Source organism: Taudactylus pleione, unplaced genomic scaffold (genome assembly GCF_031769625.1).
Source record: "Taudactylus pleione unplaced genomic scaffold, aTauple2 ptg001020l, whole genome shotgun sequence".
Taxonomy (NCBI): Eukaryota; Metazoa; Chordata; class Amphibia; order Anura; family Myobatrachidae; genus Taudactylus; species Taudactylus pleione.
The window spans coordinates 1,291,562-1,318,272 of NW_028285421.1; the positions used below are offsets into that span (position 1 = coordinate 1,291,562).

General features: G+C 44.1%; 1 protein-coding gene and 1 long non-coding RNA gene across 3 annotated transcripts in view; both read left to right on the top strand.

The window, feature by feature from the left end:
• Positions 1–14,047, top strand: part of LOC148454261 (uncharacterized) — a 41,478-nt gene extending 27,431 nt beyond the window's left edge. Inside the window, exons 7-8 of one of the 2 annotated variants that reach the window (XM_088461128.1) lie at positions 13,515–13,664; positions 13,749–14,047. In XM_088461128.1, the coding sequence (XP_088317254.1) occupies positions 13,515–13,664; positions 13,749–14,047 (449 nt within the window). Of the gene's footprint in view, positions 1–13,514 lie in introns of both variants that reach the window. The other variant, XM_088461127.1, reaches the window with a different exon arrangement.
• On the top strand, positions 5,774–13,121 carry LOC148454262 (uncharacterized). The gene is made up of 3 exons (XR_015874823.1): positions 5,774–5,847; positions 5,991–6,099; positions 13,055–13,121. It is a non-coding gene; the product is annotated as an uncharacterized LOC148454262 (long non-coding RNA).
• Positions 14,048–26,711: the final 12,664 nt, after the last annotated feature.

Here is a 26,711-nt window from a genome sequence, read left to right on the forward strand (position 1 = left end):
ACTAACTGCGGACACACCTCCTGTTTGGTGTCGGCTATTCCCACCTGATCCCTCGCAATTGACCAGGTCTGCACGGTAGCTTGGCAGAGGGCTTGCACTTGGAGACGCTGAGCTCTTACCCAGAACAGCCGGAGAATGGAATAGCGTTTGGCGCAATTCTGTTGTCGCAGGGTACAGATGTAGTCGAAAGTAAAGGCAAAGGTGTTTATTGCTCTCAGTCTTAAAGAAGACTCCTCCCTTTGGATTGAAGGGGAATAATCAGCATACAGTACAAGATGTTACAGGAATCTTAACAGCAGTTCTTCTCCACAGAGGATTGTCAAAGATGTACAGTACTACTAGGCACGAAGCCTCCTTTAATGCCACTCCAATACACATTTCCACAGGGGGTAAGTCTGCCTTGAGGTTTCCAACCAATCTCCTTTAGTGCATGAGCTGTGCATTTGCTGGCCACATGCACATTTAAAATGGTCCCTTATGGCGAGGGAGTGGTGACTCCCCTGTGCCTGGGCTCAACCTCGGAGCTGGGCAACACCCACGGCTCCTCTCCATCTGGATACAGCCTGGGAAGATAAGGATCTCCCTCTGAAAAAGGACTTCCAGGAATCTGCAAAGGGTCCAAGCCTGCCATCTCTGCCTGAATCTGAGCTCCAGAGGAGGGCAAGCAGGGTCCCCGGGCACGGATTCCTGGCCACGGAAGGGAAGCTCACTTGGAGCTCCCTGCCACAGTTAGCTGGCTGCCTTAGCCAGCTTCCTATGCACCCCCTCATACCACTTCCAGGCATGAGGCTGCATAGTAGAACACTTCCTAGGGAAAAGGCTGGGGTACCCAGCAGCCCACAGAGAGCTCCGGATCCCCCTGGACCTTCACAGACCACAGGTAAGTGCACTTTCTTTTAAGTTATACATTTAAAATACATGCATTCAATATGTACATTTTCATTGCATGCCTGTGCACAGCATTAGGCTCTGCACCTGCAGCACTGTAGCCCAGGACCTGCTGTCTTGGCTCAGTGCTGTACACACCATTTTAAATAAATTTTTGTTCATTTGTATATTTTACACTGCCCAGTGCTCAGCACTGGGCTCCCATAGCCCTGCAGTCTTGGACTGCTGCGGCCCTCCTCTGTTTCCTGGTCACAGCGCTGGGGGTCCAGGGAGCTGGCTCTCCCTGTCCCCCAGCATGCAGCCACTTGGCCATTGGGCTGGGGCACCGGGAGCGATGCTCCCCAGCAGTGTGGGACGAGCTTGTCCCGGCTGCAGCGGCGTTCTGTCCCCATCTGCCACTCTACACTGGGAGCCAGCTGTCCCGGTCTCCCAGCGGGTGGCCACTGAGCCCCGTAGTCCGGGACACGACTCCTGGCTGCAGTAGCTCCCTGCTGTCCAGTGCACTGGGATGCCGGGAGCTCTGCTCCGGTCCCCAGTAGTCGGCACATAGCCCGGCAGTCTCCGGAGGTGGTCCGGGGGCTGTAGCACAACACACAACCCACCGGCGCCTACCACCTTGCTGGGGCGGTGGGAGCTGTGCTCCCAGCCCCCAGCAGTCGGCATCCAGCCCTGCCCTCCACTGCCTGGCCGCAGTAAGCAGCCAGCCTGGAGGGACTAGCGGCATCCCTGTGGAGCTGGGACGCCTGGAGTCACACTCCTGGGTCCCAGCGTGGAGCGCAGAGCATCCCCATGCCCACCGTTCTCCCCCAGGACCGCGGCAGAGAAATATACTTTTACAACATATAATGAAAACACTCGGCGCCTAGCGCCACTAGTACATTTTAAATATGGCGCCTAACGCCCATTGTCCCTTTGGAAAATGGCACCGCAGCACATGGGTTAACACCTTCAGTGCCACGGCAGCCATTAACCCCATGTGGCTGGCCTCCGGCCACAGTATCATTATAAACGTAGTACTGATAATTTTTTTTTAGTCTTGAAAGTTTTATTGATTGTAATGTGGATTATATTTGATTTATACTCCTGGGAGCTTATAGCTTATTTGTTTAATAATTTTAATGTATGGCTTATATATTGTTGAGGTGTAATTTATGATGCTCTAAGCGCTACTACAAATACTTTTGGTTTGGCTGTTTTGTGTGAGCATAAATATATAGAGGGAAGCTCTGTGGTAAATGGGATAGAGAATAAAATAGTATAGCAAGCTTCAATAGACTGGCAGGCTATTGGGTATATTTGGGAATATTGTATTAGTCAGATAGAGTTAATATGTCCACTTGGTGTCAGGTTGGCGAAAACTTGGGGCTGAATCTTGTTAATAGTGGTGAATATAAGTCTTAGAGGGAGGGAAGGAGTTTATATCCCGGTCTCCTGGGCAATAACTGTAGGCAGGGGCTTCAGTATACCCTCAGTATGACAGGAACGCAGTATCAGTGTGATGTGACACTATATTGCAGTTTGGGCGGAATTCAATTGATTCCTGCCCCCATCGCACCCGACGGAGCTATTCAATTCTTGCTCCTGTAGGGCACGATCAGCTGCCAGCGCTACATTACAGCTCGCAGCCCCAGGGGGGTGAGAGCTGAAATGTACGAAAAGTGACATGTTTGGGCGCCCAAACATCACTTTTCGCGATCGCGCCCAGCACTTTGGTCAGGATAAGCTGCTTTACGTGGCTAAACCCAACCACTTTGGGCGCGATCAGCACGAAAATCTGAAACAATTGCATAGCGGCCCACGATCTCCTGTCACTTTAGACAAGAGATGCGGGCCGCGAAAACAATTCAATTCCACCCTTTAAGTGATAAGTAAGTTTAATTCACTCACCCAATCTGGTACTGCTGGTCGGTCACCTGTCTGCGAGCCCTCTGATGATAACGTGCCTGTGAGTGGGAGTAGGCTATAGGGTCTGAGGGTGCACCTTCCAAAAATATAGAGGCTCCAATATAAATGACTGTTTATTGGTCACTTTAAAAACTATGTACTATGACCCAAGGTAGCAGTCACAGCTTCATATACAAGGCTAGGAAAATAAAAGTCTGTAATGCTCCCAACGCGTTTCCTCCCATAAAGGGACTTTATCAAGGGCAAATGTCTGCAGCCAACTGCTCACTTTGTTTTGTACTAATGATCCTCATTAATTAAACCTCTGGTGTGTGGTAATCGCCACACTTCCTGGTTCTGCTAATCGCACGTGCTCAGATGTGCGTTTGTGCATGTAATCCACTCCCACATAGGTGGGTGAGGGACATACATTATTAATACTATGATATGTTTCCCCCTATATTTCCCTATATAGACTTGCCTCAGCTTGTCCTATTTATGTCTCCATCTATGGCGGCGGCCATTTTGTGTGAGACTATTGTATGTATGCGGTGGCCATCTTGAAATTCACTAGCTCAAGTGTCGGTGGCCATTTTGTGTGGGATATTTTTACACAAACAGGATTAATCGGTCTCCTTACTCAGTCTCCATGTTGGGGCTATTGCTGAAGCTGCCGTCAGCGGACAGCTTGTCCTGATTAATCCTACTGTCAATGGTGTTAATATAAATAAAATCTCTCATAAACAAGGACTGTTGTCTAAAAAAATGCAACTAGTATTCAGCTATTCTGTCAAGTTGTACTGTAGTCACTGACAGTCTATAGCAGAATTAACCAAGAAGGTAGGTGCATTACACAATTCTCATAATAAATTCAGACAATAAACTAGGAGAATGTGTGTGCAATGATTAAATCAGTTGTCATGAATCAGGTTTCCAGACCCCAATTATTATGACTAATGTATTATTTTTTGATGTAAACATATATAGTGTCATAATAGACTCCTTTGATGATGTTCGTAAATAGTCTTAGGGGTTTGATAATCTTAAGGGTCTATATTCATACCCTTTGGATGCAGTGTCTGAAGTTCATAGATCCATCTACTCTATGTGATCTACTCTTTCAATCTTATATCCACCTCTCCAGTTGTAATGTACTTTATCTATTGCAATAAATGTTAAACCAGTGGGATTGCAGTCATGTTTGATTTTAAAATGTTCCGAGACACTGTGATTCTCAAAACCCTTCCTGATGTTATATGGGTGTTCACGGATCCGGACTTTAAGGGGCCTTGTCGTCCTCTACTCGCATTAAAAGGTGTCAGTTTACATGGAGAAAACTCGCCTACACTCGCAAATGCAGTAGCCTCGAACTGAAAAGTTTGCAGGCTATTGAATTTGCGAGTTTCAGTACAAACTCGCATTTTTTTAAAGTACGAGAAAGTGCGAGTTTGTACTGTTACTAAAACGGACTACCCATTTGGCCCATATTGTGCATTAAGCCATAAAATAACTTTCATAGGATTATAATCTGCCCTCCCAGGCAGCTTTGTAAAGTGTCCTTAACATATTCACAGATCACCATTATATAGATGTCTATAACACTTATACTATTATAGTGACTGGACCGAGTGTAATAGCTTTTAGATAGTATGTGATCTATGCAGTCTGATATTGTCTATGGCAATGAAGTATCAGACATGTATTTACTCCCAGACTGAGTGTACAGTCAGCATTCAGTATAGGTGATCACATATAGTGGGACGGCTGTAATAAGGCACAAAAAAGAGCATAAGATAAAGAATAGAGGTTATATCCAACGTTATATAGGTCATCCCACTCCTGCCTTTCAGTGATGTGCTGGGCATGTAACGCTGACTGACAGACTGGGGGACCATGCTCTGGGGTGAGAGAGATTAGTAGGAGAAGGCAGTACAAGAGGTTAGTGACCGGCTACCCTGATGCGCTAGGCAGTGCCAGGCATCGGTGCCACTTACCCCCTGTGCAGTTTTTTCTCTGTAGCGAAGCAATAGTGTAGATGTGTCCAGGAGGGGACAGGGTATTCCTCTGGTATGAATTGGGCGCAGGTCACATGATCACTTCCACTGGAACCAGAAGTGGGATTGCTGCTGACATGTGTTTTGCCTCTATCTCGTTCACAGTTACAGCCTGATGTACAGCCTGTGTCTTTATGTGAGGTGGAGGCAATCGTTTCACTACTGTATTGACTAACATTGATTTGGTCCAATGACATTATCATGGTCAGTGTTATACATTAATGTCATTGAACCAAATCAATCTCAGTCAGTATAGTAGTAAACCTTACAGATTATCTGCTGCCGGGGGAGGTGAGGGGATCTGGGAGTGTCACAGTGACATCACTTATATCTTTAATAATAATAATGCTGGGGCAAGATGAGGGAACTGGAAGTGTATGCAGTGATATTTGGTGTCTCCCCAATACATAGGATTAAACAGTAGGGAAGAGGACATCCAGTAAGTGTGAGACAAACAGCATCCGTCCCTGTGTGTCAGGAGAACTGAGCAGGACCCAGAACCCCATCACGGTGCCTCCACCTCACTCACTGATACATGAGAGAAACAAAGAGCAGAAAATCTTGGAACTCACCAACAAGATCATTCAGCTGATGACTGGAGAGGTGACTGCTGGGATTGGGACATTATACAGTAACACCAGGGGATGTGTCTGGGTGATGACTGTATCATTGTGTGTGTCAGGCTCCTATAAGGTGTCAGGATGTCACTGTCTATGTCTCCATGCAGGAGGGGGAGTACATAGAGGAACACATGGGTCTGTACAAGGACGCGATGATGGAGAATCACCGGCCCCTCACATCACTAGGTAAGAGGAGACTGTCATTTATTGTACAGGGGGGATCAGGTATGGGGACCCCCTATATACACATCACCTGATAATCACATATATACAATGTACTCAGTCACTGTGTGTCTCCTACAGGTGGACCCAGTAACAGAAATACACCAGAGAGATGTCCCCGTCCTCCTTATTCCCAGGATTGTACAGAGGAGAATCACAGGACCCCACAGGAGGATCAGGTAGGTGGGATTTAGGGTCTCACCAATATACCAAAGTGGCTGTCACTATATGATGTGTAGAGAAGCTGTGTGTGTCTTATACACTGATATTATACTGTATACTCTTAATTTAATCGGACAGCATTATTTTATGGTTTATTTAGGGCTTTCTGGCTGATATGAAGGCAGAAGATATAGATGGAGGAGAAGAGACGTATGTGAGGGGTGATCAGCATTATAAGGAGGAGGAAATCCCTACAGATATCAGCACAGGTGGGTAATAAACACTTATTACAGAAAAGAGTCATATATTCCCTTGCTCAGTCACTTTAACAATCTCTTATTCTACACTCTCCTCTGTCAGTACAAGCTAATGAGGGAGCTGTATCTGCCCAGTGTGGGAGTCAGGAGCCATCAGCCCCTATTATACTCCTGCTCTCCCCCCTCACATCATGTCACTGTGTGTTACCAGCCCAGACATCTGACCAGTCTCCTCCCCACACTCTCTGGTGTATCTCATACATCAGGGTCATCAGCCTCTATTATACTCCTGCTCTCCACCTCACATCATGTCACTGTGTGTTACCAGCCCAGAGATCTGACCAGTCTCCTCCCCACACTCTCTGGTGTATCTCATACATCAGGAGGCATCAGCCCCTATTATGTTTCTGTCTGTGAGGTTCTGGTTTTGTTGTGGACCCGGAGTGGTAATAGGAGCAGACACTGAAGCAGATTTAAAAATAAACATGGAGTTTTTAATGAGTGGCTTATCAGACACGAATGTGGCAAAATAGTTAGTCCAGGTTTAGCACTAAAGTGCACTTGGGAACTGTAGTGGTGCAATGGGAAAAAGTCCTGGTAGTGATAACAGAGGGCAGTCCAGTATTTCAGGTTTTGTGAGGCTGAAATGAATTGTGGCTGAAGTGAATGGCAGGCTGAAGTGAATAATAATGTCCAGAGGATTTGCAAGTGGAGGCAAGGTGCAGGGTAACAGCTGACACAGGTACTCAGGCAATGGAGAGGCAATAGGAGGAGGCAGAGGATTCCAGCAGGGTATGGAGCAGGTCAGATAAGCAGGCAAAGATCCAACAGGCAGGCGGACAAGCTCAGGAACTCTCAGCTCTCGCTGAGAAACACATTGCACTGGCAATGAAAGGAAGCTATGCACTCCCTTAAATACCCAGTGTTGCACTTTGAGAGGCTAGAGAGAGCATGTGACACACCAGGATAGGGCAACTAAGTCACGTGTCCGGAGGCAATATGGCGGCACTCATGTCAGAATGGAACGGAAGCACCACCAGGCCTAACCAGACCAGAGTGACAGTATGCCCACACAGGGCTATGCACAGCCAATGCACCCTGCCAGACACCAGCACCACTGCAAGATTCCCCTTGCCATAGCATCCTCTCAGGTATTACCCGTCGACCACCATACCAAGAAACCCTGATCGTGACAGTACCCCCCTCCTTATGGGAGGCCTCAGGACACTCACCAGGCTTCTCCGGATGGACAGCATGGAACTTCTTGATGAGTGTTGGAGCATGGATGTCTTGGACATCGGTCCAACAGCGCTCTTCCGGGCCTTAACCCTTCCAGTCTAACAGGTATTGCAAACGCCTTCTGTGCATACGAGAATCCAGGACCTGGGAGACCTCAAACTCCATGCCTCTTTTAGTCTGGATACGAGGAGGAACAGGAAGGACTCTGTGGAATTTGTTCAGCACCAGGGGTTTAAGTAGGGAAATATGAAAAGAATTGGGGACTTTAAGATAAGGGGGCAACTGAAGGCGATAAGCCACAGGGTTGATGATTTCTATGATGTAGAAGGGCCCGATGAATTGTGGAGCAAACTTCATCGATGGTACTCTGAGCCGTAGGTTCCGGGTGGACAACCAAACTTGGTCTCCAACTTGCATGCGTGGCACCTTCCTATGCCTTTTATCTGCCTCAAGTTTGTAGTGAGAGGACTCCTTCTCCAAGTTAGAACATACTGTAGTCCAAATAGATGCAAATCTCTGTACAGTGTCCTCTATGGCTGGTACATCAAAGACAGGCAGGCTTTGAAATTCAGGAACCCGAGGATAAAGGCTGTAAACAAATTGGAATGGAGTTTGATTTGTAGAAGAATCGTAGGAGTCATTATGTGCAAACTCAGCCCATGGCAGCAATACAGACCAATTGTCTTGAGAAGATGGCATAAAAATCTTCAATAGGGTCTCGAGGTCTTGATTAACCCTCTCAGTGGATCCATTGCTTTATGGATGATAAGCCGTGGAAAAGTTTTTAGTTTTACTTGTAGAACAGAACATAAGGCTCTCCAAAATCTTGCTACAAATTGAGCACCACGGTCAGAAACTATTTTGGCAGGAAGACCATGGAGATGGCTCACCTGTTCATTCAACACATATTCCAAGTCAGGAGCAGTAGGCAGTTTCTTTAGGGGTATATAATGGACCATTTTCGAAAATTGGTCTACTACGACCCAGGTGGTAGTGTAACCCTGAGATTTTGGTAGATCCGTTATGAAGTCAATGGAGAGATGCGTCTATGGACGAGATGGAATAGGTAATGGCAACAACTCACCACCCGGAGCTTGACGTGAAGACTTATGTTGGACACAAGAGGTACATGAAGAAATAAACTCAAATACATCCGCTTTCATGGATGGCCACCAATAGCCTCTTTTTAAAAATTCCAGAGTCTTCTGAGTACCTGAGTGGCCTGCAAAGTGAGAGGAATGAGCCCAGGTGAGAAGCTGCTTCCTTAACTCCGGGGCCACAAAAGTCTTCCCAGTAGGAGGCTGCAACTGTATGGTGGCGAACACTCTTGACTCCAAGACGGGCATTACGTTGGCTCTCCAAATTGTTGCCACAGAGGAGGGATCTAGACAGAGCATCCGCTTTCTGATTAAAGGCTCCAGACCGGAAGGTCAGAGTGAACTGGAACCGAGCAAAAAATATCGCCCATCGGGCCAGATGAGGGCTCACACACTAGTTATTCTTGAGGAAGAGGAGGTTCCTATGGTCAGTGAAAACAGTGAAGGGAAATTTTGCCCCTTCCAGAAGGTATCTCCATTCTTTTAATGCAAACTTCACTGCCAAGAGTTCTTGTTCACCTATAGTGTAATTTCTTTCGACAAGAGAGAATTTCTTGGATAAAAACTCACAGGGATGAACTCAATTATCTTCAGAATGCTGGGATAGGACTGCTCCCACAGCTTCTAATGACGCATCCACTTCCAATAAAAAAGGCCTATCCAGATCTGGTTGTTGTAGGACTGGAGCAGAAATAAAGGCTTGTTTTAAGAGCTGGAAGGCTGTTTCTGCCTCAGGTGACCATAGGGCAGGCTTAGCGCCTTTACGGGTCAGGGCTGTAATGGGAGCCAATAATGATGAAAATCCCTTGATAAACATCTATAGTAGTTGGCGAACCCGAGCAGTCTCTGGATGGCTTTCAACGTTAGAGGTTGGGACCAATCAAAAATCGCCTGCACCTTCTTGGGGTCCATTTCGAGACTGGAGCCAGAGATGATGTAACTAAGGAAGGGTACACTGGGCACAGCAAAGACACATTTCTCCAATTTGCAGTAAAGGTGGTTCTTCCTAAGACAGGATAATACTTCCTTCGCATGTTCATGATGTTCCACTACAGAAGACGAAAAAATCAGTATATCATCCAGGTAGACAACAACTGAGATGTATAACAAATCCAGGAAAATGTCATTAACAAAGCCCTGAAAAACAGCAGGGGCATTGCATAAACCAAAGGGCATCACAAAGTATTCAAAATGTCCATCTCTGGTATTAAAGGCGGTCTTCCATTCATCACCAGCGCAAATACGGATGAGATTATAGGCCCCCCTCAGATTTAACTTTGAGAATATGATGGACCCCTTAATCCTGTCAAACAACTCAGTGATCAGTGGAAGTGGATATTGATTCTTGACTGTTATATCATTAAGGCAGCGGCAGTCTAAACAAGGTCTTAAGCCACCATCCTTCTTGCCGACAAAAAAGAACCCACCTCCGGCAGGAGAGGTGGAGGAATGAATAAATTCTTTCGCTAGGATGTCCTGGATGTATTCGGACATAGCTTTGGTCTCAGGCAAGGATAGAGGATAGGTGCAACCATGAGGTGGCATCTTGTCAGGCAACAGATCGATTGGACAATCCCATTCTCTGTGAGGAGGTAAGACATTCGCCTGTTCTTTGGAAAAAACATCAGTGAACATCTGGTACTCCTTAGGAACAGCTGGAGATATTAATGAAGCTGTTTTCCTTACAGGTCGTATCTTGGGAAAACAGGATTTCTGACAGTCAGCCCCCCATGAAAGAATTTGCATTGAACACCAGTCTATCCTGGGATTATGCTGGCGTAACCAGGGTAACCCTAAAATGATTTCTTGAGAAGCCTCAGGTGCAGTATCGCAAAGAACTTTAAAGACTCGGAGTAGAGTGCTCCAATACGGACTAGTACTAGTTGAGTTTCTTTGGTGACCACTCCATTAGCTAGAGGCCGTCCATCTACAGAGGTCAGGGAAATTGCGTGATTGAGAGATGAACAAGGAATCTGTAGTTTGTCAACTAAGCTGGAGGTCATGAAATTTCCGGCTGCTCCAGATTCTAGTAGAGCAGTAGCGAAGACAGGTTTAGGTTTGAGATCTATGGCTAAGGTAATCTTGAAATCTTTAGTATTTGGGGATGGGTTCATAACTCCTAACTTGATGTCACCAGGGTCAGTTAGGAATGGGTATTTCCTGATTTACGGGAGCAGGAGGCCACCAGGTGACCCGAATCTCCACAGTATAGGCAGAGGTTTTTTAATATTCTTCTGTGACGTTCCTCTTTGGAGAGATGGGTATGATTCATCTGTAGAAGGAGGGGTTGGATGGGTAGTAGAGGGAGGAATAGATGACCTTTGCCGGTCAGTTCTGTGCTTTTCAGCCTGATGTTCTCTGAAGCGTAGGTCAATCTTATTACAGAGGGAAATCATATTGTTTAGGCTAGCAGGAAGGTCACGGGTGACCAGATCATCTTTTAGTCGATCAGAAAGCCCATGTCAGAAAGCTGAGGTGAAGGCTTCTTCATTCCACTTGAGTTCTGATGCTAAAATCTGAAACTGTACGGCATACTGGCTGACAGGACGGGATCCTTGTCTCAGGGTCATGATACTGGACGATGCTGACACAGTGCATCCAGGTTCATCGAAAATCCTCCTGAATGATGATACAAAGTCCGTATAGTTATCCAGCAGCGAATCAGAATGCTCCCTGAGTGGGGAAGCCCAATCCAAAGCCGGGCCGGACAACAGAGACACGATGTATGCCACTTTAGTTCTTGCAGTAGGAAAGTTCTAAGTCTGCAGGGTAAAGTGTATATCACACTGATTCAGGAAGCCACGACAAAGCTTAGGATTGCTGTCAAATTTGCTTGGCATAGGAAGATGTATATGGGGAGATACCCTGTTCCCTGTATTACCAGGCACAGGAGTAGGTGTAGTTGCTGATACCCCAGGGGTGGATAACAAGGTTTGCAGATTATCCTGTCATTTAGACATCTCCTGTAGAAACTGAGCCATTTGCTGCTGCATAGCTTCCAGGTTTTCCAAGCGGTCTGCAATACACCAGAATAAATCTGCTCCAGATTCCTGTATCATGGCCGGGTCCATGGGGCCAGTGCAAACTGTATGATTCTGGTTTTGTTGTGGACCCGGGGTGGTAATAGGAGCATACACTAAAGCAGATTTAAAAATAAATGGAGTTTTTAATGAGTGGTTTATCAGACATGAATGTGGCAAAATAGAAAGTCCGGGTTTAGCACTAAAGTGCACTTGGGAACTGTAGTGATGCAATGGGAAAATGTCCTGGTAGTGATAACAGAAGGCAGTCCAGTATTCCAGGGTGCGTGAGGCTGAAGTGAATGGCAGGCTGAAGTGAATAATAATGTCCAGAGGAGGCAGGGTGCAGGGTAACAGCTGGCACAGGTACTCAGGCAAGGGAGAGGCAATAGGAGAAGGCAGGGGATTCCAGCAGGGTATGGAGCAGGTCAGGTAAGCAGGCTAAGGCAAAGATCCAACAGGCAGTCGGACAAGCTCAGGAACTCTCTCTCAGCTCTCGTTGAGAAACACGTTGCACTGGTAATGAAAAGAAGCTCTGCAGTCCCTTAAATACCCAGTGCTGCACTGTGAGAGGCTAGAGAGAGCATGTGACACACCAGGATAGGGCAACCAAATCACATGTCCAGAGGCAAGATGGTGGCGCCCATGCCAGAATGGAATGGAAGCACCACCAGGCCTAACCAGACCAGAGTGACAGTATGCCCACACAGGACTATGCGCAGCCAATGCACTCCATCAGGCACCAGCACCACTGCCAGGTGCCCCTCGCCATAACATACTCACAGGTATTACACATTGACCACCATGCTGAGAAATCCTGGTCGTGACACTGTCCTCCCCATCACATCATGTCACTGTGTGTTACCAGCCCAGAGATCTGACCAGTCTCCTCCCCACACTCTCTGCTGTATCTCATATATCAGGAGCCATCAGCCCCTATTATACTCCTGTTTTCCCCCTCACATCATGTCACTGTGTGTTACCAGCCCAGAGATCTGATCAGTCTCCTCCCCACACTCTCTGGTGTATCTCATACATCAGCACAGAGGAAGTTACCATAGTAATTCCATCACTGATGGTAGTATTATTTGTATATGCTGTGCTTACTAGTGATACTTTCTCTCAGTTGTATATGACACAAGCTGTAAACTAGCCCAAGACTCACCTATTATGAGTGATGCACATTATGTATGATGTGATTTCACGTGAAGGTCACAAGGTGTGTCAGATAATACATCTGACCTGATAATATAACTTAGAGATTCTTTAGAGCAGTGGGGAAGCTAGTAAGGGGTAAACATCTTACTGTCTAAAAAACTAATTCTGTTCAAGAGGATATTGGTGACTCTTTCTAGCTTTTACTGGGGAAACCCACACACTATACAGCCTCCTATTCTCCCTCAACAGTGGCCATGGTATGGGCTAGTGATAACTCATAGCAGCCGCATTCAGTACTGGGGAAACCCACACACTATACAGCAATTATTTACATGTTGCTCCCAAATCTGCCCATTTCATGGGCATTTGAGGATATTTCACCATATTGTATTGTATTGTAACGTGAATCTTGTGGGCGAACATTATAAGTCCATAAATGTAATTTATTCCCAGCAGATGGATATAGCAGCCGGAATGTCTCAGAGGATCATCTCGTTATAACTCAGAATTGTGAAATGGGTGATGTCATCATGATCAAAGATTCTCCAGGAGAAAACCCAATTGTACCTCACAGTGCAGATATATCACCTGATCTCTCTGATCATGGAAAATGGTCTCCTGATAACTTTGATATTGGTGCATCTGTTACATCTCATACAGCATATAACATATTTCCCTGTTCTATAGATGCCAATTGTTTTACACAGAACACAATGTTTTATTACCTATCAGCCAGCTAAGGCAGGTGACAGCCCATTTCCATGTTCTGAGTGTGGAAAATATTTTAGATTTTATTCATATTTAATTACTTGCGTGATTTCTCTGATGTGTAAGAAACGATTTCCATGTCCAGAGTGTGGGAAATGTTTTACAAGAAAATCATATCTGGTTACACATCAGAGATATCACACAGGTGAGAGGCCATTTCCATGCTCTGAGTGTGGGAAATGTTTTACACAGAAATCATATCTTGTTACACATCAGAGAACTTACACAGGTGAGAAACCATTTCCATGTTCTGAGTGCGGGAAATATTTTACACAGAAATCACATCTTGTTCTACATTTAAGATGTCAGAAAGGCAAGAAGCCATTTCCATGTCATGAGTATGGGAAATATTTTACACTAAAATCAAGTCTGATTAAACATGAGAGAAGTCACACAGGAGATAAACCATTTTCATGTTCTGAGTGTGGGAAATGTTTTACAAATAAGTCACAGCTCGTTATACATGAGAGATGTCACACAGGTGAGAAACCATTTCCATGTTCTGAGTGTGGGAAATGGTTTACAGATAAATCGGCTCTTGTTACACATCAGAAAAGTCACACAGGTGAGAAACCATTTTCATGTTCTGAGTGTGGAAAATGTTTTACACAGAAATCAGACCTTGTTAGACATCAGATAAGTCACACAGGAGAGAAACCATTTTCATGTCCTGAGTAAGTAGAATTGTGTGTTTGTAAATGAGAATATTTTTCCAAAGAATAAACCTCAGCAAGCATAGCATAGCTCTTTATTGATGTCTCCATATTTATTTTTCATTATGGCCTCATTTTAGTTACTATACAAGTTGCATCCATGTGTATTTGTTAGTTATCTTCTGAAACCTGACAGGGGGAGGTTCATTGCAGGAACTTGTCTAATTCACATTGATACAGCATGGAGTCCATGTGCCCAGGGGAATGTGAGGCTACAAATGGACATCTTAAGCCTGATCCTGAGCTGCATGCATGTAATTCTGTCTATCCACTGACTAGATCAGCCTTCATGGACAGTAGCACCACTTATGCCTACCCAATACCTAAATGACAATGACATATTAACTCCGAATTGCATCTACACACACATGGGTCTAAGTGCAAATGCCTAGCTGAGGTGCAGTCACCATCATCAGCTGTTAGTTATATCTCTGAGTAACTAAAGTGATTCTGTGGTGCCCATATCTTACACACATGACTAAGAGGCTGGCACACCACGAGGACACAGGGCAGACCTTATGCCACACTGTTGCTATGTGTGGGGGTTCCAGATGGAGTTGCAGTATGTGTATATTAGCATGTCTGTATGAGACTGTGCACTCTTATCTGAGCAAAGAGGGTGTGGGAAGTTTTTTAAACTTTTTTTAATATGAGTGAATTGAAGGTGGTTTACAAGACGTATGTAAACCTTTTTTTCTCTACTTAAGGATTTAATTGTAAACCAAAATGGTAGTTTCTCCTCAGCTGCTAGGATCACCAGGCTGCTGGGTCAGCTCACTCTGGAGCAGGCCATGTAGAACTGCCCATGTGAGAATCAGTCCTCCTTCAAGTCAATCCCTGCCAACTTCAGCGACTGCCTCTGAGACTTGTTGATGGTCATTGTAAAGCAGACCTTGAAGGGAAACTGCACCCTCTTGAATTTAAAGGGGTACTCTGATGGTATGAGTGGTATGAACACCCACTCCACCCCAAGCACAGGTGGTGAACACTGTGGCCTCAATGACATTCCTTTGGAGGGCCTTTACTTACCACCTGGTGCCATTGCAGAGTTTGGGCTGGTTGAGGTTCCACAGCAACATCAATGGAACCCCCCCTTTGAGGCGTAGCTTGTGGGTTTAAAAACGAAGAGTTAATGGTGTTGAGGAACTCCAGTGGGTAGTGGACCACATCATCCATTTGCACTACCAAGTCCATAGACCTGTAATCCATTTCTGCCTCTTAGAATGACTGAAGTAGTGTCATTAATGATGATAGCCATGTCATTCATGCGGGTCAGAATGGCATGCACACACCGCCAGTCATGGACTTTTTTGGGGATATCAGCAATATCAGGATATATCTTGGCTGTGAGATTCGCTAGGGTCTTCACTACGGTGCCTAGGCCTGCAGGGATGGTGTCATATTATCATCATTTATATGAGATATGCTTGTTTACAGATGACAATTTACACTCTGCAGACTATTGCATGATCTGTACTAACCATTGTGGGTTCATAATTTATACTTTCCTGCTTTATAAATATAATTATTCAGGTCAAGCACATTTATTTGTTGCTCTGCTTATACACCTGTTGACTGTGATATATGCATAGTATATACCTAATATATGATCTTAATGTGCTATTTTTGCATCACCTTTGATACATATTATCAGAATATCTTTTGTCATTTATACAATTTACTTTGCCTGCATTTAGGTTTCCAAGGTATTTATTTGTCATCTTTCTGATTCAGATTTATATATTTTTTCAGTACCTGTTTACTATTAATTACTCTTTTTGGCTGCAAGGATATCTTTCTTCTACATTCTGGATTGTTAGAAAGAAGCATTTTATCATTTGCACTTATGTTTTTGTTCATTGATGTGTTATAGTTATTTATGGTTGATTTCTGCCTAAATTAGTAGATATTGAGATCCATAATATATTCATATTTTCACCTTATTTCTGCAATTACTGTATGATTCACTTATTTAATGTGTTTACGATTTTTGTTTTTTTCCGTGGTCTTTACTGATTAAATTTTCATCATTTTTATGACCTAACTATTTCAATATGATATCTTTTCATTAATTACCCATAGGAGAGAATATATTATTTTTTTAGATGCTTTATTAAACGTTAAATTTTAGCTTTATGTAATTTTTCATTCTATATTATTCATAATTTTTTTTCTAAGAGTGCCCCAACTCAGGCATATTTGTCTTTCCTCTAATATTTGTTCTATACAAAAATTTTCTTTATACATGGTCACCTTCCCCTCTGACTCGGGATTCTCTCTATCCCCTATTTTCAGTAGGAGTTTGGAGAATTCTCCAGCGGAGACTTCACCCCTCAAGTGGTCCCTCATGTTCTTCCTAAGAGAGTTTGCAAATGAGGGACCACACATGCGATGTCTTGATGCATGCCTTAACTTTGTCAGCTTGAGTTCTCCTTGGGACTACTAGCAGAGTCTTCCGAATGTCTCCAGCTAGCAGCATGGTGACATTGGTGTCTCTGAGGGTTCTGCTTAGTGCCTCAAAAAAACCTTTGTTTGGTCTATCTTATTGGATTATGTGAATGGGGTGTGATATGTGCATGGCCGGCGGTTCAATTCCCGACACCGGCTGCCCGAAAAAGGAGGAAATCCCGATCGTCCTAAAGGTAAGTATTTACTAACCTAACCCTTCTTAGGTATGCCTAACCTCCCCCCTGTGCACCCCCTCTAAGTGCCTCAACCTAACCCCCCCTTCCCCGCTGCTTAAACCTAACCTCCCGAGGGGGTGCCTAACCCTAAGTTTCCCCTGGGAGTCCAAAACCTAGCCCTCCTCCCCCCGCGGCTGTCCGCTGTGGTGCCCGGCATCCGCTCAATCGGGATGCCGGGCGCCGGTCTCCCGACATCGGGCAAATGACAGGCGTCTAGATTTAGATGCCTATCATTAGTCCCTAGTCGGGATAAAGCAGTCTGGAAGCCAGTGGTCGGTATTTAGACCATCGGGTTCCAGACTACATCCCTGTGAGTGCTAGATGTGTATGTGTATGTCACAACTGGAGGCGCTATGGTGCAATGGCATGGCTGGCTCTGGGTAAGACTAACCTAATGGTCTGTCCTCCATAAAATGTTAACAGACACCGCACCACTAAGGTTACTTATACAGTCCCATCAGAAAGTTTGCCCCTTCCCGATTTCTAGTTTTGCATATATGTCACACAATATTGTTTCAGATCTAATAAACAACATTAAAAAAAAGAACAAGATAACTTAAATAAGCACAAAATACAGTTTTTAAATGGTCTCTTCATTTATTGAAGCAAAACAAGGTTTTCCAACACCTATATCACCCATGTGAAACATTAATTCTCCTAAGTTTGATAACTTGGGGGCATATTCAATTGGGTGCGAGAATAGCTAAAAACCCTCACCTGCAATGTTTTTCCTGCAGGTGCAGGTTTTTGCTATTCAATTAGGTGCATGGGGTTTTTTTTCAGGCCGGGAGGTTTTTTTTCTCGCACCTCAAAACAAGTGTAATTTTTTTCCTAAAATCATTATTTTTAGGAAAAATCAGTGTGACTTGCTCTGGCACCTTGGCTTTACCCCCACTTAGGACTAATTAAGCAATTGTGAGTATGTCAGTGTGTGTGGTGCTTGTAAGTGTGCATGTGTGTGTGTGACCCCCAGTGTTTGTGTGCCCCCCCCCGGAATGGGCACTGGGAGAACTACATCTCCCAGCAGTCCTTGCCCCTCCCACCAGCCCCTGGAGCCTCCCATGAGCCCCCAGGACTCCCAGCAGTCCCCTCTCCAGTAAAAAGAGAGAGGGGAGGCCACCGGTAGCTGTGGAGACCACCGGCCAGGTAAGTAAAGAATGTTTTTTTCTTTAAATCTACGCGGCGCAGGGTTTTCAGAGCTGAAAACCCCACGGCCACTGATCTTTAAATTGAATACCAAGGGTAGCGGGAGCACGCATACCCGTGGTATTTATAAATTGGGCGCGAGGGGCACAATGTTTTTGCCTCGCTAACCTCATGCCCAATTATATATGCCCCTTGATGTGCTACTGTATGTTTAGTAGTAACAGCTAGAACCAAACTTCCTCCAAGGGCAAATAAATAAGGAAGTGACTATAGAACCCAGATGAACCTCTAAGGAACTGCAGGCCATGCTTACCTCAGTTTCTGTCAGCATTTGTGATTCTACCATATGATACAGACGGATTAAAAATTGTATCCATGGGAATGTAGCAAGGCAAAAACCAAGAAGAACATAAAGGCTTGCCTCACATTTGTAAAAAAAAAAACCCATATTGATGATCCCCAAGCCTTTTGCGCCAATGTTCTGTGGACTGATGGGTCAAAAATGGAACTCTTTGGAAGACACTGGTCCCATTATGTCTGGAATAAAGCTAACACAGCATTCCAAAAACATCATACCAACAGTCACACATGGTTATGGTAGTGTGATGGTGTGGGGATGCTTTGCAGCTTTAGGACCTGGGTGACATCATTATTAACAGAATCATTAATTCTACTCTACCAGAAAATTAATTTTGAGAATGTCCGTTCATCAGTCCCCGTGATCTCAAGCTCAAGTGCAATTGGATTATGAAGCATCCCAATGACCTGAAGCACAAGAGCAAGTCCACCTCTGAATGGCTATAAAGAAGCAAAATTAAGGTTTTGAAGTGGGCTAGTCAATGTCCTGACTTGAATTCAATTGTGACACAATCTCGCTGGACCTTAAACAGGCAATCCATACTCAAAATTCAGCCACATTGGAGGGTTGTTAACAAATCTGCAAAAGAGTGGGACAAAATTCCTTCATATCAATGTGAAAGACTCATCTCCAGTTATTGGAAGCATTCACTTGCAGATGGTGGCACAACCAGTTATTAGGTTTAGGGGGGACAATTAATGTTTTATATGGGTGATATTATTTTTGGCACTTCAGTGTATAAGATAGCATCCTAATATTATGTAGGACCCCTTCTAGCTCAGCGAAGTGCTGCAACTGGATGTGCCATCGATTCCATAAGTGGACAGAAGACCTCTGGAGATATGTTGACCCATGCCATCTGGATAGCTTCCTACAGTTCCCTGAAATTTTTAGGTGCAGGATCTTGTGTGTGAATGGACCTCTCCAACACATCCCATAAATCCTCAATTGGGTTCATGTCATGCAAATGTGGTGGCCATACCATTCATCTGAACTGTCTAGAATGCTCCGCAAACCAATTCTGGACAACTTGAGACCGATGATATAGTACATTATTCTGCTGGAATATTCCATCGTTGTGGGGGTACATGAAATCCTTGAAGGGCAGCAGATGATCATCAAGCATGGCAATGTAGCAGTTACTGGTCAATGACATGTTCGGTGGAAGAATATATTATATAATTATATAATATAATTAGGTTCATTCACAAACATTACAGTTTAAATGGATTTCAAAATGGAATGAGTCTAACTATCACTTGATTAGTCACCTGTTTCCAATCTACGTGCTGGAGTTCAGAGCTGTTCTCCATCATCTGATCTCCATTGGCCAGATCTGGCAAGTGAGGGTCATGAAGTTTCAGTCGTTCAGCACCATCGATGTGGCATACATAATTCTCCAAGGGACACCACTCCTGATCTGGCCATGGGGAAGATCAGCAGAATCATTGTATATTAATTAGTAGGCCTAAAAGTGCTGGTCATCGTATAGTTCATTCCCATTCATTCCCAGGAAGATAATTCCTCATCAGATAATCCCACAGGGAATGCTCCATCTATGTAGAGTTCTTTCCACAGCTGGTGGACAGATGAGAGTAAGCAAATGTCTGCATGAAGAGGTGAAGCTCATTTGTTCCCGGATGAGGGATCCGCAGCTGTTTCTCAGAGACATCCTGGTTATAGAAGCTTCAATCTGATATAGTAGAACAGCTCTCAGAGCAAACTGGTATGATTCCTCAGATAGCAACAATGAGAGAGCCTTGGTCTAGGCTTGCAAGCCTTTTTCAGCCATTCTGTTTGGAAGATCCACATCACCTAGTGCAAAATGAAGAGGAACGGACCACTTTTTATTTGGCCAGGTTGTTGTTGGTTTTGCTCAGCTAGGTCAGTTTGGAGTTGTGGGCTCTGCCTTAGCAATCTTCATCCTCATCTTGCATGCCAACTGGGCTGTGCTTGGAACTGACCCTTCCTTTCAGCCAAATGTGGTCTTTAAGTTCCATTTGTCTTGTGGGATTCTCATTTTGTTTTTGGTATCATATGATAGGGGCTTTTTATTCTCTGGACGTTCTCAGTACTTTGCAGTTCTAGGTCCGTAGGACCTGCTCCTGAGTCTATGAGGGCACATTCCACCACATTGTTGGATGAGGCTTGGGGAGCACTAACTGAGGTTTCTACTGAGCTTTCTGCTGATCTTACTGCTTTGCATTCAAAAACTCCAGCTTTAGATTCCGGATTATTAGGTCTAGTCAACATGGATTTCTACTGGAGAAGGGGACAGAAACATCTGGTATAGGTAAGTATGTGTGAATGGGTAGGTGTGTGTAATAAAGTTATACTAATCACGGTGTGTGTATTTTGTCTTTTTTTAACTTTATTTTACAGTGAAGTTACAGGTGCCGCATGTCTGCTGGCACTTGTAGTTCCACAAGTGCAAATTGGCAACCATGCTGGCACTTGTAGTTCCACTGTAAAACACAATAGTATTACATTATTTGGCCCCCCATTACCCCCATACCCACCACTCCAGGGGTATGGGGAAGAGCCCTGGGCTTCAGCGTAAGCCTGTGGTGCTCGGGAGGGGGGGGGGACCTGTTCTTTGGGGGGTCCTCGACTCCTCCAAGATCACCGGCTTGCGCTGACTGACTTGGGGTGCTAATGGTTTGGACCTGGAGCCCCGGTGATTGGGGTCTAATGCCACAGCGCGGAGACCCAGTCGGTTGGGTCTGGTGCTGGTCTTAAATATAGGGGTACCCCACATCTTTTTTCCCCCCTATATTTAAAACCAGGACTGGTCCCTGCAGCCTTGGGTTGGTTTCTAAACTATGGTGGAACCCTACACATTTTGTTCCCCATTTTTTTAGAAACCAGGACTGGCTGCCAAGCCTGGGGCTGGTTTGGCTTTTTTTGGGTGGGACCCTATGTCAATTTTTTTTTTTTTAACTTTTAACCCATTTTTTTACAGGTCAAACAAAACGGGAATTTTCGGGAAATATTCAAGGGATCCCCCTAAAGATGTGGAGACATTGGGGGTACCCTTAGTCATCCCCTTTTATATCTACTGAAGGAAGTCAGGGTTTGAAATAGCCGTGGCAGGTGCATAAATGCGACTTTGAATAAGGTGATGCAGAGGAGCATTTAGAATTTTTTGGGGGGGAAAATAACTAGGCCCAGCTAATTTGGGATACTTGAAAATGGGGTTCAGCATATTTTAATGTTAATAAAGTGAGTTGAAAAAATAGTGAAAAACCCACCTGCCGCAAGCAGCTGCAATGAAAAAAACACCTGGGGCATACTTGGGGACCCCCCCGGAGTCAAGTTCGCTAGTTTTTAATGTTGTCCCCCAACTTTTTTTTTTCACCCCCAAATTCAAAGTCTTTTTTGGGGTGTCCCAGTGGTTTTTTTTTTTTACACACAGATCATTTTAAGGGGTCATTCTGAAGGGTGCAGGCTAATTTGTTTAAGCCTGCACTCCTAAACCCCAATTTTGCATTTTTTTTCACCTGCTAAAGGCAGGCGAATATTTATCCCCATTTTTTAACATTGACTTTTTGCCGCCGGCGAAAAGTCAATGTAATTGAATACGGTGATAATGAAAATCAGCGAAAATGACGTCATCTGCAAAAGATTTTCACAGATTCCGTCTTTTCACTCCTAATTGAATACGGGCCTAAATGTTTCACACAGAACACAAAGCTTATTACCCAACAGTCAGTGAAGAAACGTAAGAAGCCATTTCCATGTTCTGTTGGAAATATTTATTATGCATAAATCCGTTCTTGTTGCACATCAGAGAAGTCACACAGGTGAGAAACCATTTCCATGTCCTGAGTGTGGGCAATGTTTTACACATAGATTAATTATTGTTCTACATAAGAGACGTCACACAAGTGAGAAACCATTTCCAAGTTTTGAGTGTGAGAGATGTTTTTCACAAAGCTTCGCTCTCGTAACACATCAGAGAATGAAAATGGCTTCACACCTGTGTGCATATTCTGAGTGTGGGAAGTGACATTGGATCTTGTTAAACCATAGATTATTTACACATAGGTGAAACTTTGTAAGTGGAAATATTTTGCACTATGTGTAAATCTGAGTGTAGTGTTTGTGAGGTCTGTTCCATTTCTAGATGTTCCATGAACTCCAGGTGGAGCCCCCTTATGTGCTTGTTTTTGTAATGACTGCACTATCTAGACCTCTCCTGGGGCAAAGAGGATGATTATGTGAAGAGTTTTATTTTTCTTAGAACTTTTTATACTGTTCTAAATGCTGTATTGTAATATATTGTATTTTTCAGTTTTGGGATCAGTATAGAGTTTCTGCAGTCATTATGTTGACAGCGTGACACTGTAGACATGAGAAAGCCATAACCAGGATAATAACTCAGTTAAATTGCTACTTAGAGAATTTTAAAGGATGTTATATCTTTAATAATTCTCCTCATGCGGCATGTTTAACACTATAATGTCCACACGATTATGCTGTAGGATAGCATTTTAACCATCTGGATCCTGATGCCAGCTTTCCTTTGTTTTCACAGTCATTGTCAACATCCAGATTGTATTTTATATCTTCTGTGACATCATTGCATATTTTGAGGTCTTAAATGTATTAAATAAAGATTTTTATTTTTTTATATTTTTGTAGCGTTAATGTAAATGTTTTCTTGATATTGGATGGTACCTACTTTCCATGATAATGCCAATAAATCAGTTTGCAGAACTCACTTTTCAATACAGGTGTCATTGTTTAGTCTCCCCCCATAATCTCTTCGTCTGTCACAAATTACCTGTTTTATTGAGGTGTGAGAGTTCTGTGACAGATTTGAGGGGGACCTTCAGCAGCAATGGGGTGTATGTGACATCAATGGAGAGGTTTTTAGCTAGTAATATGCTGTTGCCCCTCCATGGGCTGCCAGGACAGCTTTGACCAGCTAAGGCATGGACTCTACCAGACTTCTGAAGGTGTCCAGTGGTGTCTGGTACCAGGATGTTACCAGCAGATCCTTTACTAGAGATAAATTGTAGGGTGAAGCTGGTATAAATCAGATTAGTTTTTTCCAATACACACCACAATTGCTCGATTGGATTGAGATCTGGTGGATTCGGAGACCAGGGCAACAAACCATCCTCGAACAATCCTAGCAGTGTGGCAGGGTGCATTATCCTGATGAAAGAGACCACTCCCATCAGAGATAACCATTGCCATGATGTTACACATATTAATGTCCACACTAATGACCAGACACAAGGTTGTCCAGAACACTGCCCGAAACCTATCACTACCCCCACCAGTTTGTTTTTCTTACCACTTTTCTTATCCTGGTGCCATCTCTTCTCTAGGGGAATGACATACATGTTCCCAGCTGTCCACACAATGCAGCAGAAATTAGGGGTCATCAGACCAGATGATTTTTTATTGATCCAAGGTCCAGTTATAATCTGTACATGGTCTGTGTATGCCCAGTAACAGCCTACATAATCTTTATAATCGGCAATCATGGGGTGTCCATGGAACATGTACTCTATACATGCCCCATATATGCCCAGTGATGGCTTATATAATCTGTACATGCCCCATGTACTGTACAGCTACCTGCATGTATATTTTAACATATATAACTCTTGCATGTTGTCCAGGTAAGTTGCTGGTGCTTACTGTAAGCTTCAAAGTGCAATGAGCAAACTCTTTATTCCACTAACAAGTCAGATAGAAGATATGATTGGTATATACTTTGGGGTCAGTTCCTCAAATGGTCATCCTGATAATAAAGAGCAGTCATCCTAGTGAGTGTTGGACTGCTCAAGAACAGTAACAACTTGAATAAACAGTGTTCCCAATCAGGCTGGGTCCAGATACTAGAAGACCATGGTGTTGGTTGGGTTCCATTTGTGCACAATGGGATCTCCTGGGAGGTGAAAGACTCACGGTATGCCAAAGCTTTATCCCTGGTCAACCCACATTGCTGTGTTGAGTTCAGAGGTTATGACCGGATGACCTTGTTCCCACAGGTATTGGTGGCTTAGCCAAGATGGCTCTTAAGTAAATTGGCCACTGCAATCTGGTGACTGAAGAGAGAAGTAGCTCAGGAGAACACAGGGTGGATGAATGCTGTGATCTGTACCAAGGCACCCTAGCTGAACAACTGGCAGAATTGGGAGAGTGAGCAACCAGAAATTAGTGGATGCTCATCATCCAGAGGTGGCACAATGAGCGGGTACCTCTGGCTTTGTTGCTCAGTGAACCTTTGCCAGCTGCTGTGCCCAGATCAAGACCCATTCACAATTTTCAGGATTGTAGTAGGGACAATAGTGGATATTTACAAGTTTTTGAAAGAATTTGCAAGCTCCGTGGGTTGACTAAGCAGGGGTGGGTCAGACACCTATTACCCACTCTGCATGGTGATTCACTGGAGGCCTTTTGAGCAAGGGCCACTGAGGATTGTAGAGTCTATGGCAAAGTTCCATAGAAAATGATATATACTTTAGTTGTGTTGTGGTGCTTGCTTGGTGCAATTAAACACAAACTTTAGTATAGACACATTGTATAAAAAGTCATATAGGCACAAATAAATAATCTAAATTATCTCCCTTCTTCAGGCAAGAGTTAGGCAGCAAATCTGTATCATTCATTATTTGGATGTGGTAGTAGACATCACTTTGGGAACTTTGAGACCACAGTTTATATGAAGAGTACTGGGAAAATACACTACAGACAGTTTCCACCATCTCCCTTTGAAAAGGGACCCTTCCCTATTCACAACTATTGCTTGTTACACAGATCACATCAGACAAAAATAACTTACCACAAGCCTTGAAAGTTATGGGCGACAAATTTATACAATGCGGTTATGGCAAGACCATGGGTCAAGAAGCTCTTGATAAATGTATGGGGCTTGAGAGACGTGAACTCTGAAAATAGACCGAGATGATTGGAGGTCTGAACACCTTATTTTTTCTACAACTATTACAATCAGTTCCCATTTCATAAAATGTGCAATATAACGGCACTGGCACCATGTGTACATGACCCATTTTTGGATGAATTGTACCAAGAACCACAGATGATTTGTTACAAAGGTAGTAACGACATTAAAGACGTCATTAAGAATTCTGACGTAGAGGGTAAAGGGCCCACTGGGTGGTTGGCACGGAAGCATTGGGGCATTTCACTGCTCAGGCTGCATTAATTGCAGATTTATGTTACCTTGTGACAGCTTCATAGATCCAAGGTCCAATAGATCAGGACCTGGCCAAAAGGCTGATCGCGATCTACTAGTAGCTCATGGAGATCCCGCCGATAGATCGTGACCAACTTGCTGCTAACTTCAGAGGCCAATTTTCCCAGTGATGCAGTGCGCAGGAGTGTGGGTGACGTTATGATGTCACCCACCATGTGAGAAACCTGCGCGCCTGTTGGATCTAGTTAGATCCAGTCAATGGCAGGCAGCGTCTACACTGAATACAGGGCAAAGTGGGAGCAGTGAACGCTGACCAGCGTGAAGACAGGTATGTACTGCACAGGGGGGCAACAGTACTGGGGGCACAGTACAATGGGCACTACTAAGGGCATTACCAGGGGGACAGCATAAGGGGTGCTACTGGGTGCACTGCATATGGGGCACTGCTGGGGAAACTGTATAAGTGGTACTACTGGGAAACTGCATAAGGGGCACTATTAAAGGCTCTAAAACGGTATTACATAATTGACTCTAATACAGGGAGCATTGCATAATGGGCACAACGACTGGGGGCATTGCATAAAGGGCTTTAATACAGTGGGAATTGCATAAGGGGAACTACTACACTGGGTATTGTATAAGGGGCACTACTGTGTGGTGTAATGTGAATATGATTGTGCTGCTGTGTGGAGTAATTTGAATTGGGGACACTGTGTGATTTCATCAGGACAGACCCCCCCATATCCTTGCTGTGATGTGACACCCCCTTTTTTAGCAGACCACATCCCCCTTTTCAGGCTCAGTAAATCAAAAAAGGTTTTTAGTTTTAAAAGTAGATCACCAAATCCAAAAGTCTGGCCACACCAACAATAGATCATACAAGATCAATCATTTGACTTGAGAAAGTATATTTGTCATATATGCAATAAATGTCTGTGCAATTGTATTTATATTGGAAAAACCATCTGCATGCTAAAAGAATGAATAGCATTGCATAGGTCCTCTATCAAAATGGCATTTAAAAAGATAGACACCAATACTCCGCCTGTGCCAAGGCATTTTGTGCAAATTGTGACACTTTTTGTTTAGACTTGGAAGTGATGCCCATAGATCTTATACCTTCATTCAAAAGAGGGGTGAGCAGAATCAATGTCTGCTGAAGCGTGAAAAGTAAATGGATTTACAACTACAGACATTATCACTGTTTCAGGTGGGTTCAGACAATGAGATCCCAGATGGATGGATTCCCAGAAAAGAACTTCAA